Source organism: Nymphalis io, chromosome 25, assembly GCF_905147045.1.
Source record: "Nymphalis io chromosome 25, ilAglIoxx1.1, whole genome shotgun sequence".
NCBI classification, from domain to species: Eukaryota; Metazoa; Arthropoda; class Insecta; order Lepidoptera; family Nymphalidae; genus Nymphalis; species Nymphalis io.
The window spans coordinates 3,116,348-3,137,899 of NC_065912.1; the positions used below are offsets into that span (position 1 = coordinate 3,116,348).

The 21,552-nt window shown below is 36.1% G+C and overlaps 1 protein-coding gene across 2 annotated transcripts in view; it reads right to left on the bottom strand.

The window, feature by feature from the left end:
* LOC126778076 (uncharacterized) overlaps window positions 1–21,552 on the bottom strand; it is a 74,370-nt gene that overhangs the window by 12,421 nt on the left and 40,397 nt on the right. The window contains exons 2-9 of one of the 2 annotated variants that reach the window (XM_050501434.1): window positions 8,984–9,078; window positions 5,053–5,208; window positions 4,783–4,912; window positions 4,081–4,244; window positions 3,287–3,457; window positions 2,702–2,871; window positions 2,289–2,591; window positions 1,730–1,907 (exon numbers count right to left, since the gene is read on the bottom strand). In XM_050501434.1, the coding sequence (XP_050357391.1) occupies window positions 1,730–1,907; window positions 2,289–2,591; window positions 2,702–2,871; window positions 3,287–3,457; window positions 4,081–4,244; window positions 4,783–4,912; window positions 5,053–5,208; window positions 8,984–9,078 (1,367 nt within the window). The remainder of the gene's footprint in view (window positions 1–1,729; window positions 1,908–2,288; window positions 2,592–2,701; window positions 2,872–3,286; window positions 3,458–4,080; window positions 4,245–4,782; window positions 4,913–5,052; window positions 5,209–8,983; window positions 9,079–21,552) is intronic. The other variant, XM_050501435.1, reaches the window with a different exon arrangement.

Here is a 21,552-nt window from a genome sequence, read left to right on the forward strand (position 1 = left end):
CTGCGGGTCGCAGCACTCGCCCACGGCGCAGGTCGCGTTGGAGCGCAGCACGCAGGCGTGCGGGTACGGTGCGAGCGAGACGGACGCTCACCTGCGGGTCGCAGCACTCGCCCACGGCGCAGGTCGCGTTGGAGCGCAGCACGCAGGCGTGCGGGTACGGTGCGAGCGAGACGGACGCTCACCTGCGGGTCGCAGCACTCGCCCACGGCGCAGGTCGCGTTGGAGCGCAGCACGCAGGCGTGCGGGTACGGTGCGAGCGAGACGGACGCTCACCTGCGGGTCGCAGCACTCGCCCACGGCGCAGGTCGCGTTGGAGCGCAGCACGCAGGCGTGCGGGTACGGTGCGAGCGAGACGGACGCTCACCTGCGGGTCGCAGCACTCGCCCACGGCGCAGGTCGCGTTGGAGCGCAGCACGCAGGCGTGCGGGTACGGTGCGAGCGAGACGGACGCTCACCTGCGGGTCGCAGCACTCGCCCACGGCGCAGGTCGCGTTGGAGCGCAGCACGCAGGCGTGCGGGTACGGTGCGAGCGAGACGGACGCTCACCTGCGGGTCGCAGCACTCGCCCATGGCGCAGGTCGCGTTGGAGCGCAGCACGCAGGCGTGCGGGTACGGTGCGAGCGAGACGGACGCTCACCTGCGGGTCGCAGCACTCGCCCACGGCGCAGGTCGCGTTGGAGCGCAGCACGCAGGCGTGCGGGTACGGTGCGAGCGAGACGGACGCTCACCTGCGGGTCGCAGCACTCGCCCACGGCGCAGGTCGCGTTGGAGCGCAGCACGCAGGCGTGCGGGTACGGTGCGAGCGAGACGGACGCTCACCTGCGGGTCGCAGCACTCGCCCACGGCGCAGGTCGCGTTGGAGCGCAGCACGCAGGCGTGCGGGTACGGTGCGAGCGAGACGGACGCTCACCTGCGGGTCGCAGCACTCGCCCATGGCGCAGGTCGCGTTGGAGCGCAGCACGCAGGCGTGCGGGTACGGTGCGAGCGAGACGGACGCTCACCTGCGGGTCGCAGCACTCGCCCACGGCGCAGGTCGCGTTGGAGCGCAGCACGCAGGCGTGCGGGTACGGTGCGAGCGAGACGGACGCTCACCTGCGGGTCGCAGCACTCGCCCACGGCGCAGGTCGCGTTGGAGCGCAGCACGCAGGCGTGCGGGTACGGTGCGAGCGAGACGGACGCTCACCTGCGGGTCGCAGCACTCGCCCACGGCGCAGGTCGCGTTGGAGCGCAGCACGCAGGCGTGCGGGTACGGTGCGAGCGAGACGGACGCTCACCTGCGGGTCGCAGCACTCGCCCACGGCGCAGGTCGCGTTGGAGCGCAGCACGCAGGCGTGCGGGTACGGTGCGAGCGAGACGGACGCTCACCTGCGGGTCGCAGCACTCGCCCACGGCGCAGGTCGCGTTGGAGCGCAGCACGCAGGCGTGCGGGTACGGTGCGAGCGAGACGGACGCTCACCTGCGGGTCGCAGCACTCGCCCACGGCGCAGGTCGCGTTGGAGCGCAGCACGCAGGCGTGCGGGTACGGTGCGAGCGAGACGGACGCTCACCTGCGGGTCGCAGCACTCGCCCACGGCGCAGGTCGCGTTGGAGCGCAGCACGCAGGCGTGCGGGTACGGTGCGAGCGAGACGGACGCTCACCTGCGGGTCGCAGCACTCGCCCACGGCGCAGGTCGCGTTGGAGCGCAGCACGCAGGCGTGCGGGTACGGTGCGAGCGAGACGGACGCTCACCTGCGGGTCGCAGCACTCGCCCACGGCGCAGGTCGCGTTGGAGCGCAGCACGCAGGCGTGCGGGTGACAGCAGGCGAGACACGCGGGGCTGCCGTTGAGACCACAGTCGCACTGCTCGCCCGGCTCCACGAATCCGTTGCCACATGTTGGTGAATCGAAGAGACGCTTTGGTTTGTTGCTGTATTAACACATCATTATATTACATTAAAAATATAATCAAAACAATAACACTATATTATTAACCGTTAATTTCGAGATAGCCAGCATAGGCACAAAACGACGTCATAGGCATGAACAAGTATTGTTGACAAAAAATATATATATAATATTTTTTTTATAATACTATAACCATACAATTACAAAAATTGTATAGAATGTAATTAAAATAGTTTGTTTTATATGTTAATAAGTTTTATTGTATGGTATTTTAAGTATATCAACAGATATAAGTATGTACTTATATCTGTTGATATACTTTAACATTTTAGATTCTTCCTTGGTAGGATTAATTTTTGACTTCTGAGTATATATATAATGCAACACAATACATAATTCTTACCGTAAACAATAATCCATGCCCCTTTCGAAGGAAAGCGCCAACGACCGGAGACTGCAGGAAGACCAATGGGTAGGCGTGACCGAAGTACTCGAAGGACTCATAATACACTTTTCATCGGGACAACTGCAATCTGCTTCCGTATCGTGTTCCATGCCAAAATTGTGACCCATTTCGTGAGCGATGGTCGTGGCCACTAGACCTATCACCTCTGAGTGATTGGTGGCGACACCACCAGAGAACTGGTAGGTACATATGGGACCCTTTAGAGCTTTGCCTACAACTCCATCTTTAAATTTTTGGCGTCTGAAAATATTTTCTCAATAATGACACAATCTACTTTTTTTATAACAAATCTGATATTTTAATTGCTTATAATATTCATTTTTAATTTGCATATTGAAATTTATACTCACGTTAACAAATGCGCGTTATCATTCGGTATGGTATACAACAATCTATTTCTTCTATAATGTAAGAAGTGAGTGAGAGTCTTATCTCCATCTTCTTCTAATATTATTTCGTCTCGCTCAGTCCACACAACCACACCGACAAGTGCTATAAAAATATTTAAAGGGGCATACACCTAAAAAGGAGTATTTATATATAAAATAAAAAATGGTAATAATGCATTTTAAAACATGAAATGAAAGCATATTCCATATAGCCCAAAAAATATTATAAAAAAGAGAACCAACATGACACTAGGAGGATATTACGCTTGGAAGTTCGAGACAAATGTGAGTGACCAATAGTGCCATTCTCTAAAAACTCACTTCATAACACACTCGTGAAATGTTGACAACCGACTTACGGTGTTATACTATTTTGACGCGTATATTCTTGAAATGTTATGATTATTAGGGTCAATGTCGCATATCACTTTCTGATATTTCACGACAATTTTCTGCGGTGAGTTTCGAGTTTGTTCTTACAGAATAGCCCTACTGATCATCTAGTGACATATCTGATTAGAGTGATGTTTAACAAAGTATATTTACCGAATTAATAATATTGGCGACGTCCTTCAACTGTTGATGTATCGTAGTGATGCTCTCGCCGTTCGCTCTGAACTCTCTATTATCCGCGACCAAAACTAACTCGACGTATCGCGATAACTTATTTGCATTGAAAGGACCACGTAATTCTGTGTCATCGGCATTCCGCTTATACTAACGGAGATACGTTTGATTAATTCAACATCTAAGAATTTGTAAATGGATAATAATTGTTTGCCAAACCGATTACAGTAACAGTACAGTACAGTAACAGTCTGTTAATGTCTCACTGCTGGGCTAAGGCCTCCTCTCCCTTTTTGAGGAGAAGGTTTGGAGCTTATTCCACCACGCTACTCCAGTGCAGGTTGGTGGAATACACATGTGGCAGAATTTCGATGAAATTAGACACATGCAGGTTTCCTCACGATGTTTTCCTTCACCGAAAAGCACGAGATGAATTATAAACAGAAATTAAGCGCATGTAATTTCATTATTCATTCAGAGGTGCTTGCCCGGGTTTGAACCCACGATCGTCGGTTAAGATTCACGCGTTCTAACCACTAGGCCATAGGAGAAACCACAAAATTTGCACAAAAATAACCACCATCCGTTGAATATAACTAAACTTTGGGAAATTCCTTAGAAGTGCTTAATAACTATTTCGTTAAAACTATCAAAACTCCTTTAATTTGATTAAGGATAATGAATTAATTCGAACTTTATGACAGTAATTGTTGAAAATAGAACTTCAACTTTGACCAATTAATATTTTAACCCACTTTTTTTTGTACACTTACCCGATGTATTCTGCTGTTTACTTTGCTTTTCTCGTTTTGGTATTCCCTCATCAGTTCCGGATCGTATTTCGTATTATTTGTGACGCCCCCACTGTACCCGCAATGGAAATTGGTCTCAAGGTCAGAGTGATCGTAGATGTAGTGCTGTGAATCTATTTCATTTCCTGGAAGCAAATTTGTAATTCTTTATGAAACCTTTTAAATAATATTTTTTTAGTTGTTGAAGACGAGTAATGCCACTTGATGTGTTCATGTTAAAAAATCAGATATTGTTACTGCAAGATATATAAACCACTTCTCAAGCCGTCAATGCCAACGATGGCACCTAAGTGTTATATCCTTTGTGATTGTAATTTCACTTAATAATAATTGATGAATGGCGTGAACCCACTAAGACAAATCTGCACAAATCCCTATAAGCCAAAGATGTCAAATCAAATCAGATGATGTTGATGTCCACCTAACCGGTTTTGGCCACGGAAGCCAATCTCAAGAGAAGTTAGCTAACTGCGAAAGATATATGAGGAAGTAAGTGTGCGCAAACATAGGTACACTCTCTATGCCTTCATTCTCATAATCCGATGGCACGGCAATCCGTCACTAACGAAAGGCTTTACGTGCTTTCAAAGGCACGTGAGTGTATACCATTGTAAAACCTGTAACCTGAGTGTAAAACCCAGTACGTATATAATATTCGTTTACCTTGTGGTTCAATATATCTCATTTGTTTTCCATCGTGTATCACACCTCTAACACCGTGACAGGTAGACACCGCTGCCCAAGAGCCCTTCTTGCCTCTAACCGTGCCAGAATACTGGCATATGTCAAGTTCCTGGAATCATTCACAAGAAAACATTATTTGTCAATATCGTTACAGTTACTAATCAACAAATAACTTGTAAAAAAGACGACTTGCTTGACGAATTGTTAAAAAATCTGGTAGTTGATTAATTTGGGCTTTAGTGTACTTACTTCTTTCTTAGGTTTATGCAGCACCGTCTTTCCATCTTTCTGATAGCTGATTATGTGGTCACCAGCTACTAGATCGTGGTTCAGCCGGAGATCCAGGATATGTTCCACCCCATCAATGTTTATCGTCATCGTCACCTCTGGTTGATGCATACCTTCCTGTAATTAGTAGAGTACAATCATAGTTTATGACGTTCTTACTAAAACACCGTTACTGGTTCCTCGTGTACAATTGATTAAAAATATTGAACACTATAGCCCGATAACGTTATACATTTATAAGTAATATATGTATGACGTATATAATATTTCATCAGATATTCTACCGCAAAACAGCAGTACTTGGTATTGTTGTGTTCCGGTTTGAAGGGTGAGTGAGCCAGTGTAATTACAGGCACAAGGGACAAAACATCTTAGTTCCCAAGGTTGGTGGCGCATTGGTGATGTAAGCGGTAGTTAACATTTCTTACAATGCCAATGTCTATGGGCGTTGGTGACCACTTACCATCAGGTGACCCATATGCTCGTCCGTATTCCTATCCTATATATATATATAAAAAAAACGTATGTATTATAAAAAGTTATCATATACAACGAACATTATGGATTTTGTCTGTCCGTACAGTCGCACTTTATCATGTCTTGCATGATTTTAATTTAACTGAAAAGCATAGTTTTCGATCTTAGCGGATTTCCAAGAAGATAATAAACGAGACATATAATTCCCAAATCCGCGTATGAGGGGAAGAGGTGTTAGATAACCTGTGCGTTAAACTATCTCTATTACAAATCCACAAAATTTCGCGTTTAAAATTAGTTTTTTAATTCGAATGCTCATAGCGGAATAGCACTTACAAAACATATTCCTTTGTCATAATCGCAAATAATAGGAAACTGTCTCACTAGACTCGCTGACGATAATTACGCGTGTAATAACGCGAATGTTACGCGTAACGTCGACAAAGCTTGTTATTACATCAATTGCCTTATTTTCGTTTCCTTTAGACACTATTACATATAAGAACTCATGAATACTATCTGTTGCTTACGTATTTATGGAGATTTCCAACATCAAATTTATATTTAGATAAACAAAATAAAAAATCAGAGGTTGGTATGCCATAGTTTAATTATACGATTATTCAATTTATAGATGAAAGTACATCTTGGAAAAGAAACCATCGTGTACATCGTCATACATTATATGATATAAATAAGTATCTAAAAGTAAAGTAACATCGCATGAAAATGTCCCGTTGAGCAGAAGGTTTAGAGCTTATTCTACCAAACTGTTCCAAAGACTACACATGTGGCAGAATTACATCCGAAACATGTAGATTTTTCAATTTTAATTTCAAATTTAACCGTGAAGCACGAAGTGAATTATAAACACAAACTAAGCACATGAAACCTTAGTTGTGCTTAGGTTTGAATCCGCAGTCTTCGGTTAAGATTCACGAGTTCTAACTACAGATCCATAAAGGCTCTAAAATAACTAAGTTAGAATTCCTTCGTATGTTATTGGAATGTTATCAGTTATGCTGTTAGATGCGCTCAACCGACACGACTGGTTGATCAGGACCATTTTTGGAAACCTGGTAAGATTATTGACGTTGCGTGAACTCTATAAAAGCGCTTGATTGGTGTATTTTATATTCGACTTGGTGTTTCTATTGGACTATTATTATCTTTTAAAATGCTAATGAATAATTGGTTTATTTTGTGCAATTCACGGAGTCTTTTGTTTTAAGTTACATTTTTAGTCATGGTTAAGACAGTAATATTAAGTATATAGTAATATTACTAAGAAATATAAAGTAAGTAACTAAGATATACATACATATATATATATATATATATATATATATATATATATATATATATATTCGAATATTGATACAAAATTATGATTCAATTTACTCATTTCGAAAATACGCTCATACGTTTTTCGACTTTACATACAAACGCATTTGTAAAAAATATCATTGTTCCTTTAAAGGGCTGGTACGAAATGAAGCACCCATTGTGTTCTTCGTGTGTTTTTTTACTTTCTTTTATTAATTCCTTTACTGGCTTTGTCAGAAATATTTGACTAAGGAAAACCAGGACAATAGCGCAGCTGTTCTTACAAACTTGGCACCACTGACTCATTCAGCCATTTCACAATTCGGCATTCCTAATAATATAAAACCTATCAATATATTATTAATTCCTTCACAATACAAATACTAATTTATGTTCATAAAATCTCAAAATATATTTGATTAATTCGAATTTTTCTTTTCATAATTAAAAGTAAAGCTAACAAAACTAACACATGTTTAGAATTTAAACTCTATTGAAAAAAAACCGACAAGAAATTCAGTAATTATTTTTTTTATAGAATAGGAAGGCGGACGAGCATATACGCCACCTGATGGTAAGTGGTCACCAACGCCCTTAGACATTGGCATTGTAAGAAATGTCAACGATCGCTTGTATATCCAATGCGCCACCAACCTTGGGAACTAAGATTTTATGTCCCTTGTGTCTCTAATTACACTGTTATTATAATTAATTAATATATTATACGAAGCAATATAAAGATACGATAGAGTTATGTAAAGTCGCATCGTTTTTACAATTCTCCACATACCTGTTGCATGGTGCATTATATCGAAGTTTGCACTTTGATGCGCCTTAATGTTTTCATTTCTATATGTACAGTGTAAAACGCATCGCTTGCTTTGTTTCGTTACTGAATAAAAACGATAGCGAAATAACCTTAAAACTACAAAATATTCAAGGTCTATAGCTTCATTAGTTGTGTTTGCACCTTAATTGCGAATAAATATTTCACTTTGTTGATAGCTAGCATCAATTACCTTGTCATTCTTTAACTGTTTGAATGTTTCCTCCCATTCTATTTAAATATTAAAAATGTAATTATATATTACATTATATCTATTAATACTAAGATTTAAATCATTGTTAGTTATATTTAACATTTATTGTTCTATTTTTAAATCATGTTATTTTTAAGTTAATACGGATGTTTACTTAAAAAATGTTTTATCTCTTTCTGTCACCATTGATTTGACTTTTTTAAAAAAAAGACACGGCGTTGTTTAACTAATCCTTATACAGTTGTGTTTTGTACATTTTTTTTATATCATATTATTATTATTGGTAAATATGTATGACAGTGATAAATGTATGTTACTTTACGATAACCTTAAGCGTGAAATATTAATTGAGCTATAAAACAAACTAATTGTATAATAATGTTTTGGTTTTGTTTATGAGTATGTATTTAAGCTAATGGATTACCAAATAAAATAGAAATTAGCTACATATAAATCTCAGTTCCCGGAATCTTTCTATTTAAATTCATTTATACAATTTAGAAGCAATACATTTACTTAGTGATAGTCAAAATATAAATAAGTATATAAAAAAAGCCGAGATGGCCCAGTGGTAAGAACGCGTGAATCCTAACCGATGATCGTGGGTTCAAACCCGGGCAAGCACCACTGAATTTTCATGTGCTTAATTTGTGTTTATAATTCATCTCGTGCTTAACGGTGAAGGAAAACATCGTGAGGAAACCTGCATGTGTCTAATTTCATTGAAATTCTGCCCCATGTGTATTATACCAACCCGCATTGGAGCAGCGTGGTGGAATAAGCTCCAAACCTTCTCCTCTAAAGGGAGAGGAGGCCTTAGCCCAGCAGTGGGACATTAACAGGCAATATTACTGTTAACATAACTGTTTACTGTTATACGAAAAAGTAAATAACATAACGGACCGATGAGAAGAACCGGCGAAAGAAACAGCTGTTTTTTTTGTTATTGTTTACAATTTTCAATATGATAAAGATATAGCCAGGAAGCGTTCTTATTTTATCATTGGTAATCTCGACATATATATAATACATATATTATATATATATACCGTATGTATAGTTGATGTGATCTCTCTCTTCGTTCTCGCATGGTGGATCACCGGCTGGACGACTCTATGTCTACTGAACTCTGGGGCGGGACTTCCTGAAACAATACAATTGATATGTTAATATATATACTTTACAATGACTATAAGCATTATAGACAAAATATATATACGAAATAATGAGAATATATATAATAATTAATAAATAATCAATAAGCTAGCTTTCACGCGCGTCTTCAACCAAGTAAATACGGCTTCACCGCTGTGCGTGCGTGATTTCAAAAAAATATTTATTTAAATCGTAATTGAGATCCTAAGATCAATAGCAGCCAAAGCTTTATATATTCATTAAATACAAATTATATTATAATCTATCCTGCATGAAAATCAAAGAATAATACCAAGCAAGCTATCTTAACCATATATATAATGTTTCATCAAGTAATGCGGTGTATTCAACAATCTTTTATTAATAATTTGATTAATGATCTTTTTTTTTCTTTTTTTAAATCAAATTTAAAGAAGTCCCCTCCGATCCCCACTCGACGCAAAACAGCCCACAACACAGGCCGCGTTTTCACGCTGTACGGCAATAGGCAACCTTTGCGCCAAGTAAGATCCGGAGCTACTGTCAAAACCTCTCTAAGGCGACGGCCGGATGAGTTATTATTCAAGTGTTATGAGTTTATAAATAAAATATCGAATATATTACTGAAACATTAAGGGCATTTTCCCATGGTGCCGCATTGTCGTATTGTACCACCTTTAAAGTAGTAATATCATACATAAATACTGTGAGGTTTTTTATCATATTGTACTCTGATACCGGACTGGTACTTTATAGTGCCGGTAACTACACAGGCAAACTGGTATTTTATATTTAGCAAAACATTAAGGTTAGCTTTATCTATAATTAACATTTTTTCTGACGCTTCTTTCATTTTAATAAAAAACAATTGGAATTTTTACTATTACAGTTTGCTAATATATATTTATATATATATGCTTGTTAACCTACGAGTAAGGGATTGTATGAAGTTAGCCTTGGTGATATTTTATTAGTTAACAATATTAACGTATATCTACCACGCATAACCGCATAAAAATTAAACGGAATTGAAATCCCAGTTCATTAGGTACAATTTATGATAATGGCAACACAATTCAACAAACAAGCGACAGGAAAACGATACAGGAAATGCGCTTTATAATAATGTTTGATTAATAAATAAAACTAGCATTTACTAATAAATGTAATAAATTAAAACATATTTGTATGGCTATTCATTATAATTTATTCTTTAAGTAACATGGCATATTAATTGCGATATAAATACTTTTCGTTACGCAATAAAATGCATAATAACAATTTTTTTTAACTCTTGTCTTTGTAAATTTAAAAAAAGAATGATTGTTTTTTTATTTTTACTGAAAATTTAATATTTAACTTTACATAATATAAATAAAATTAATATGGTAAAGATCGCGTTGAAATTGAGCAAGGAATAAAATGATATTTCCTCTGTATTTTATGAAATCATGCCTGGGATTTCCATAACAAAGCTAAATGTTATTTATATATGACACATTTGTTGTACATAACTGTATTTATAATAATAATATCCTGGAACATGTTTCACACACTTTCACATCTGATGACTGAGCTTGTGCTATGGAAACCTGACAACTGATATACTACATATACTAATTTTCTTTTGTAAATACATACTTATATAGATAATTACACCCAGACTCAAGACAAACAAACATGTTCATGCACACGAATGTCTGTCCTGGGTGGGAATCGAACCCATAACCTTCGGCGTGAAAGGCAAGTATCTACCAACCACGCCAACCGGCTCGTTAAACCAATAGTTCGTTACGGTAGTACGTATACGTACGGTTAGTTTGTATTATTTTATTATTATTTATTATAATTAATATACAAACAGCCAAGTTATATCACTGTTACAAGTTCGTGTTCGCTCCTTGTTACACGTGGTTTGTGGTCACCAACGTCCATAAACATTGGCGATGTAAAAAATATTAACTACATCGCCAATGGGCCACCAACCTTGGAAACTAAGATGTAATATCCCATGTGCCTGTAGATACTGGTTCAGTCGTCCTTTAAACCGGAACACAACAATACTAAGTATTGTTGTTTTGCGGTAGAATATGTAATGAGTAGGCCCTACCCAGACGGAGTCGTACAAAGTCGTACCAGCGAGTAAATTATTATTTAAAATTCATTTATTATAAAAGACAAAGCCTGATCTTAGTCTCCCATCTATATAAACAAAATGTTGTCGCATAGTAGACAGCTTCATAAAACATCATAATATTTTGATGAATTCGTTAGTAAATTCAGCAAAATAGTACGTAGAAGAATTTCATTAGGATAACAAGTAGTTTCCTCATCATCAAACAGAACGCGCGTACGTATGTCCTGAATAGTTGACTAGGTCTCTCTTGTTAGGATAAATGGGGCTAGATTAGTGCATTTATTTCATACGAAGTTAAAAAAAAATAACTAAAATAATTTAGTCTTGGTAAAGGTATAAATAGTAACTCTGTCTATCTGTTACGCTTTCACGGCTAAACCACTGAACCGGTGTTGATAAAATTTCGTAAGTAAGCTTCAATGGATATCAAGCTACTTTTTACACATAAAACCTGACACCCCCATCACGCGAGCGAAGCCGCGGACGAAAAATAGTGTTAAATAATTTGATTGAGCTCTGAATAAAATTTACTAAATAAATTAATAAACTCGTTTGTAAAGTAAGCTTACATCTATTGCCTAGATGCGGATCGATGACCTAACAATTGCGGCTTAATTTAACTCATCAGCATTCCCGCTCATTGAATGATACAAGTACAAATGTACATGTGGCGAACATTTCGGACAATTTGGCGACAAACGTATTGAACTTGTTCTAGAGTTCGCCCAGATGTCGAAAATCGATTTTAATACTGTTTCGCCTTTAAAAGTGTTACGAACATAATGTTCACATATATAAAATAAAATATGAATTTAAATATTTCGAACGATTTTTTTACCAAATCTTATTTCTATTTTTATATTTGATAAAAACCTAATTCTCAACAATAGCTTCCAAACAAAAAAAAAATCGGTTGACAAACAGAAAACCGAAATGTACTCAACTGTTTTGTTTTAGGCTATTTATATTCAATTTCTTTTATAAAAACTAAATCAAATATAAGTATATATATAAAGTAAAGTTGTTAAAACAACACATATGTTTATGAGAGAAACGAAACCAAACGATAAATACATAATTCGTAATAGCTATGTATTTTTTAGAGGACTAGAGCGACAGGAAATTGGACTTTTTGTTGCTCTCAAAATAGTAATTTTTTTTTTTTATAGAATAGGAAGGCGGACGATCATATGGGCCACCTGATGGTAAGTGGTCACCAAACGCCCTTAGACATTGGCATTGTAAGAAATGTTAACCATCGCGTTCATCACCAATGCGCCACCAACCTTGGGAACTAAGATGTTATGTCCCTTGTGTCTGTAATTACACTGGCTCACTCACCCTTCAAACCGGAACACAACAATACCAAGTACTGCTGTTTTGCGGTAGAATATCTGATGAGTGGGTGGTACCTACCCAGACGAGCTTGCACAAAGCTCTACCACCAGTAGTACTGCTGTTTTGCGGTAGAATATCTGATGAGTGGGTGGTACCTACCCAGACGAGCTTGCACAAAGCTCTACCACCAGTAGTACTGCTGTTTTGCGGTAGAATATCTGATAAGTGGGTGGTACCTACCCAGACGAGCTTGCACAAAGCTCTACCACCAGTAGTAAATAACTTTGCATAGTAACAACAGCTTGTAAATGTCTCACTACTAAGCTAAGATTTCCTCTCTTCTTAAGTACTAAAAAATAAACCACCTGATGGTAAATGGTAACCATAGACATTGGCGCTGTAAGTAATATTAACCTTACATTCCTTACATCGGCAATTTGACACTAACTTGGAGAACAACGAGACTTGGAGAACAGACGAGTCCTAGAGTGGAGACCGCGAATCGGCAAGCGCAGCGTAGGGCGCCCTCCAGCCAGGTGGACCGACGACCTTAAGAAGGTGGCGGGCACCAACTGGATGCGGAAGGCGGAGGACAGGGAGCTTTGGCGCACCTTGGGAGAGGCCTATGTTCAGCAGTGGACAACGATTGGCTGTTGATTGATTGATTGATTTGGAGAACTAAGATGTTATGTCCGTTGTGCCTGTAGTTGCTGGCTCATTTTAACCAGAATACAACAATACTAATTATTGCTGATTGTCGGTAGTATATGTGATGAGTAGGAGGTACCTAAGCGGGAATGCATAAAACTCTAAAACCAAGTTAATTATTTTACCATGTTGCAGCACTCATTGCTGCTTTTTATGCTGCTGCTTGCGTTTGATAGATATTTAGCATAGATTGATAGTTTCTTTTTTATTCATTTAATTAAAATTCCTTACTATCATGTTTATATTTATTAATCATTCAATTTAATAACGCATCGTTACGTTTATTTGATGTTTCGACATACGTATAAAGTGCAATGCCACACGCGTCGCTTTTCGGTACAATTATGAAGTGGCCCACTTAATGGGTTATTTATAGCAAGTTTTTGCGTATCGTTTAAAGATATTTTTCACTCTCACAGACGATAACACGGTTTAATTGAATAACGATCATTGCGAAACTAGTTGAGGAGTTAATTGAACATATTTCTTACTTGACTTGAACTAATATACATTTATTAACTATTCATCTTTGCTTAACATTCAGTATCATGACTGTGTCTTTCGGAAGACAGTATTATCATTATTATATGATATATTATATATATAATATATTATATTAATTTCCTCTAGAATAAAACATATAACAACAAACAGATTTTATTAAGTTAAAAGTTCATTCACTCATAAAAAAAAAGAAAAAAATACTCTTAAATAAAATAAAATCTTTAAAAACATTTCTCTTAATTAATCAACTTATCTCGTATCAAGAACTATGCAATTAGTCAAGTACCAGGAATTCAGAAGTTGCAAGGTGGTTCAAGTTGTGAAACGATGGCGTCGTATGAAACCGACAGGAAACCGTGGGCCGTGTCAAAGCTAACCCGAATACAGTCCTATTTATACGCTATCTCAGATGAAATTAGATGTAAGTTTGAATAGTTAAGTCACACAGTTATATATCCTAGACTGTACTAAACTTGTTAACCATATACATCATATACATGCATATTCATTTTATATGATTTGTAAGAATTATGAGGTGAATATTATTGTAGTTTGTTGTGTTTGTGTGTGTGAGTGTGTGTGTGTGTGTGTGTGTGTGTGTGTGTGTGTGTGTGTGTGTGTGTGTGTGTGTGTATTTTTTATAAATTGTAATGAACGAACTTGTTTTACTTACTTATATCATTTTGTATTAAACTAGTTGAACCTGCGACTTCATCAAAATCGGGTCAGTGTTTAGCAGTAAAAGTGTAATAGACAGAAGGAGTTACTTTCGCAATTATAATATTAATATTATAATTAAAAAGTACAGATTAAAAACTCTAATAAAAACACATACGTGCCAACCTTCATAGAGATCGGTCAAACGGTTTCGTAGTTTATGAATCTTAAACAGATATACCTACTAACATCCTTTTATATACTTACATATTTCCAGCGTATGAAGAAATTATTCTTAGTAATGGTTAGTAATCACATCATTGGATTCACTCGTAATTGCCGACTATACACATATTTATATATATAACATTGATATTTTGTTTATGTTTTACAGATATTGTGCGTGATGTACATACATACATCAGTTACTACACAGCACACGGCACGCTTGTTAAATACTGTCACGCGTCCCGGCATGAGCACGCGCCTAGTAATAAAGTATATAAATAATATGTTTAGTTTTCTATTGTGTATAAATTAGTACCATAATACATAATACATGTATTTAAACGACCCATTTGATTTCTAGCAAACTACTATCGAGTATATATATAAAAAAATAAAAGGTTTTTTATTTCTATAACTTATTAGACTTATTTCTAATTTGTTTTAATGATTTATTGTTAATTAATCGCCAAAATGGTAAAGCATCCCGTGAAAGCACCGATAACAACAGACATCGTATATCTTTTCCTATATCTCGCAAGCAGCCACGACCATTTTGAGTGCACGACTACGAAGCTGAAAGAATTAACTCTTTTTTTTTTAAACTAAAATCATTTAAAAAGTTTCTAGTTATTTCTTAATATATCAGAAAGTAAATACTAGCCCTGAAGTAGCTATAAGAATTGATGAAATATCAATTCTTATAGCTACTTCAGATAGCTATCACCTTTAAGAACTAAATTATTATTAATAGAAAAAATAATAAATATTGAGTATCTTATTATTAATACCATTCAGAATTTAATTTACTGGTATTATTTTTACAATTTATTTAATCTCAAAGTATAGAATAATAGTTTGTAATAATGTTAAATAAAAACCGTAACCATGACACACGACATATTTATTTATTAATATAAAAAAAAAAACAAAACAATAAATTGCTACAGGGAAAGCTACAAACCGTCGCTAGGTGAAATCTCTTCTCGACACGATAAGCTGATAACAGGTGATTTATAACGGCTGTTACGGATTAAGTTTTATCTTAACGGTATTTCTGAGATAGACTAAACGTTTGTACCGAACGCAAAACAAATTTTAGAATTATCACGGATAAATTATTAAAATATGCTTTATTCAACACGTGCAGAGCGTACTTTAGAAACTTCAAGATACTATTGGACCGAAATGTAGATTGTACTTAGAAAAAACCCTTTTCTAGTAATTAAAAGTACAATATCCTATTTTATTTATAGTCTTCGTTCTCTGTCACTTCAGTACAAAGTTAAGGATGTATGTATGCTACATGAATAAATAAAATAAAAGGAAAAAAAGCATTCAAATTGTCGAGTCACTGAACGACGAACCCGGGAAAAACTACACCATTATTATTTTAAAATATTTTTTAATTGGTATCAACTAAACAAATAATTATATATTTATATGAAATAGTTTCCTCTTGCAGCTGCGCCCCGCGTGTTTTAGGTATAAGTGCCATATGTATGTAAATAAACTTACGCAATTAAAATATTAGTTAGGAGTCATATATTTTTTTATATAAGTAATTAAATAGCGATTGTAAAATGCAGGATTTAATATAATCAAAACCCTTCCAGGAAGGAGCCACTGATTTTGTATTCTCTTTATTTTCTCACGTTTAAACCCATTTTTCATCATTACATTATATATACCGAATAACAATAATTTTTATTTTTCTCATAAAAAATTAGTTAGGTATTGAAAAGTTTAAGCCTTTATAATTAGGCATGAAATGGATAGACACCGCCCATTGAACACGTATTATACCGCCAAATAGATTAACTTAGTATTCTGGATTCCAGTGGAAAGGGTTAGTAATCCAGTGTAACTACAGGTACAAGGAAAATAATATCTTAGTTCCCAGGGTTGGTGCATTGGCGTCGTAAGGAATGATTAATATTTCTTACTTCGCCAGTCTATGTGACCGCTTAACTTATTAAAAAAAGAATAATGGAATAGCTTTTTGTAGAATTATATACTTTATGTTTTACATTCTGTGATAAATGTTATATTAAAATTATCATAATGTTTTTAAGATAGAGCTGAAGTTCAAAAGTGTGAAGTGTAAATTATACCAATGTTTGAGTGGAAATGATTAAATAAGGCCACGAAACACACATACACACAATTTAAATAAATACGTGTTCTTAGAATAGTTTTTAAATTCTCTAAATGTAATGATCTCATAAAAATATTTCATTTGTAAATTAAATAGCACGTGTCGCTGTATCGAAATGTAAACACACACACGTCGAAGAAATATATTTTTTATACGTTTACTATAAATAAGGAATATGTTTACGGAAGACTGGAGTTGTTATGACCAAATCAGTGATTAATATTGTTCGTAGTAATTCCGCTATTCGTTAGTCTGAGTAAATACAATTATATTTATTTAAGCTTTAGAGCAAATAGTAATAATAACCAACTATTATTGGTAAAATAAACCGCATAGGATGCTATTCTGCGCTGCTTATGCCATCTGATTCATAGTTGTTTCCACGCAATCCCAAAACGAAATAAAGGTGATTGATTAATGGATATATTCAGAACGCGTTGTTTTTGCAACTCTTAGCTTGACCTGTTTTTATATATAATTAACTGGAAATAGGGTTTTGTGCAATCCCGATTTTTCCCTCTCATTATATACTATTACCGTTTGATGTTTTGTTTGAACGTTAAGTGAGCCAGTGTAATTACAGGCATAGAGACAAATCATCTCATTTTTCATAGCGCATTTAAGGATATAAATCTATTTTATAGTTTTCTAGTGCCAATGTGTTTGGGAGTAAACAGTCCGATTACGGGCAGCGTGGCTCGCGAGGTTTCGTACGATTTTTTTATATATTTCTTAAATAATGATTAATAACCTATACTAATATTATGAAGAGGTAAGATTTGAATTTTTATATGTTTGTTTGTAATGGATAAACTCTAAAACTACTAAACCGATTTTAATAATTCTTTCACCTACAGAAAGCTACATTACCAGTGAGGAACATAGGAAACTCTTAGATTAGAGGAATAGGAAAATTGCAGTAATGAACTACCCAAGGTATCAATTGTATCCAAACGAAGTCAGGGCGGGCCACTAGACTACTCTAATCTCCACTGCACTAATATTATTCTTTCGTTTCATGATTTGTTTCTCATGAGTAAAAGTGAGGCAAATTGGTTGGGCACAAGTCGGACCACATATATTATTATTAAAACTCTAGCTCAAATCGAATGATTTGGCATTCAGTCCAATTCTAATACTTGGTACTTGGTTAAGCTCATATTGAATGAGATACGGAGTTAGTGCTTACACCACAGAATTACTGAAGACGCTTTGATTTTGTTAACTGTCTCGTGAAAGTCATAAATAAGCACACGTTAACAATGAATAAAAAAATAATAATATGACGAATTAAATTTTATTAATTAAATTATTAAATGTAAATCGAAACGAATGCATTGTGTGATGCCGGTTTTAGCATTATAAAAGCGAGGATGCACTGATCCATGAATATATAAGATTAGGGTTGTCATCCATAAAAAAACGACAATAGATAATTTTGTACAGCACTCTTGTTACCGTTTAACAATAACGTTTAGTTCAGATATAATGGTTAAATGTTATATGGTTAACTAGGTATATATAGTCAAATATGGAGTGGGGGTTTAATTTATCTTAATAACTAAAAATAAAGGTGTGTATATTTGTCCTTATGTAACAGTAACAGCCTGCAAATGTCCCACAGCTGGGCTAAGACCTCCTCTCCTTTTTTTTTGAGGAGAAGATAGATTGTCCATATGTGTTTCTAAACTATTCAACCGATTGTGATAAAATTTTGGTAAAGCTTCGTGGGGGCTGCTGAAGGTCGGCATCCTGCAATCCAGACCCGAAAAAAAATGTATATAGCTTATTCTACATTAGCGAAGCCGGGATGGGTAGCTTGTATTTTACATATCAAGCCAAATCACAACAAAATTTAAAAAAAAGGTAATAGATATACATAAATACATAAAAATGCTTTAATATATCCATTATGAACGGTATAAGAATGATACAAAATGTGCACAAAACTAAGGATTACAATATCACAATCCCTACCACGGAATACATGTAAAGCCTTTAAAGTTTCTACGACTAATCTCGTTCCGATCGTGTCGAATTACCGTCACAAAGAATTACAAGATTCAATGAATAGAGAATGAATAGCGAATGAATCTTTGTTTGAGAACACAATTGTGCACTACATTATTTCCAGCACATGTTGCGAGTCCTTGCAATTCGCAATTGATCGTAATTCAGTAGAAAAGAGTATTTTTATAACAATATGGTAGCACTTGTTTTCGCTCGCGACTTCACCCGTGTATTAGGGGGAAAAAACCGATTTTTCAGAATATCCAAGGTTTTCTAAATATATTTTTTCTTTTGAATAAACTAAATCTGTTCAGCGTAATCATATGTGACAACCCTATATTCCCATTATGTATGCATGCATATATATTGTAATGTGAATTGTACCTACAAATGTTTAGACTGGCCAACCATAACGAATAAGTATTATTTTCATTTACACAACTTTAATCCCTATGACTTATACTTTAAGTGCTTAGATCATTTGAAACATATATTTTAGTTCGGTCCAATACACACGCTATCTTTTACAAATGCAATTGTAAAGACAAATAGCATTACATAAATAAAAATAAACAATATATGAAGTTGACAATTATTGATATTAATTAAATTTGCATAATCTATATACATATATAATTATATATAATAACATTAACTTTTATACAAGTATTTAGTCAAAACTTTTTTTCATAATAACAATTCGGGCTGCATATTTAAAAGAATGGCAGATGTTCGAACGCACCACCTGTCTGTAAGTGGTCCCTTAGTGGTCTCGTAGATATATACACTATATAAGAATTCAAATATTCATATAAGAAGCTTTAAAAGAAGCAATTTTCATATCATATGTAACAAGTAGTTACAGGTTTACACAGAACCATAGAGCCACCTTATTATAGAGGAATAAAAGTTTTTTTTTTTTTTAATTTAATTTAGTAAGGTAAATTAGCAAAGGGATCAACTAAGGTAAATTTCGACCTTACAGTTAGAAATATAAAATCACTTCATACACCGACACTCAAGATTGTACGTATATTTTGGACGTAATTGCTCATATTAAGCTCTACATTTTACGTCACCCTTTCAATAGTTTATAATATAATGTAATGCTTAATGTAGTTAGTTTTTTTAGAAGGAAAACTACGAGTTTCAAGAAGCGAAGTTTTAAAATATAACTCACCTAACGAAGTTTATGCAAAATTATATGACGATCGGTTAAATAGTCCAAGCAAACAAACTAACTTTCGCATTTCTGGTAGTAGTAATGATAGCAAAGAAATACAAAAACTCAAATAACAGTAGTACTTTACAACAGACTATACAATACTACATATTTCATTAACTCCCATAAAAAAGGATGTCGTATTTAACGCGCCCTGCCCTAAAGCATCGAGTTTAAAAAAACACCAGAGTCGTCCCTTTTTAATGTTTTTTTTTTTTTCACACATCCATGACGCACTGTGACTTCCTCCCATTGTGAGAATAATATGAATCGTAAACTTGACTTAGTAATAATATGGACGCGGTGAACGTACTCACTGTACTTGTATTATTTTGTTAATTTTATTAAAACGTTACATAAGTACAACTCTTAATAGAAGTTTTTGTAAATAAGTAAAAGCTATTCTTACCGATTCCGCAAGGACAAATAAGTTTTTTATCTCTAAAAAAATAATGATTCGAACTGCAATGTGTTAACGGCAATATTTAATTGCAGAAAACATTTATAATTAACATGTTATATATACTTCGTGATAATTAATCAAAACAAAAGTTGTCATTAATTTTTGATTTTTTTTTAATATTAAAATATTTGCTATTTATATATTTAGTAATCTATAAAATATAGGTTTATGCCATCGCTAATTTTTCCGTAGACATTTTGGAGACCTACAAATCTCCCTTTTAAAGTTTCGTGTAAGTGTTACAGTTTTGGCAACGGATGCTCTGAAAGCACTTGGACTAACTAATTTTTCCTACTTCGTAAGCATATTGAAAATATACAACATAGTAACATATTATATAATCTAAATCCGACATACACCGAAACAATACGAAAGTTCTATATGAAACAACAAACTAGCAATAATTACATCTTTATGAAATTAGTATAATTACGTCTTGAAAATTTTTGATCTGTGCTCATTTTCATTCGTAAAACAAAAATTTTGCTCAATGAATGAATGAATTTATAGCAGATGTCACTCGGTATGATGTAAGGATTACATACATCCAAATAATTTCAAGAATTAAAAAGTTATGGTAAAATAAAGACACACTCATACATTCACATTTTTCCATTTCTAACAATCCTTCTTTGGAGAGTCGTGTAAGAAATAAGGAAATGTTTATACTCGTATAATTTTCTAACAGTATGGTACTTAAAGTAATTTTAATTATATTATACATTTAATACGACCAATGTGCAAAGAGAAAGGTAATTTTGTTATTAGACGGTTAAATAACGATTATATAATATAATAATATTTGTTTCATTTTTAATATTTATGAATTGTAAAATGACTGACTATTTGCGCACCGCCAAAAATACTGAATCTATAAAATAGAAAGGTGAAATTTAGAATAATTAATAACGAAAACATGCGCTAAGAAATTATTTTTGAAAATTTCTACTTTAAGATATAGGAGGGGAAGCCTTTTTTTGAGCGTCACGGTAGCATGCGCAAGCGATCCCGTGGCGCTCCTCGTTAAGACGGAAAGGGAACCGCTGGTTTTTTAGTGGGTAT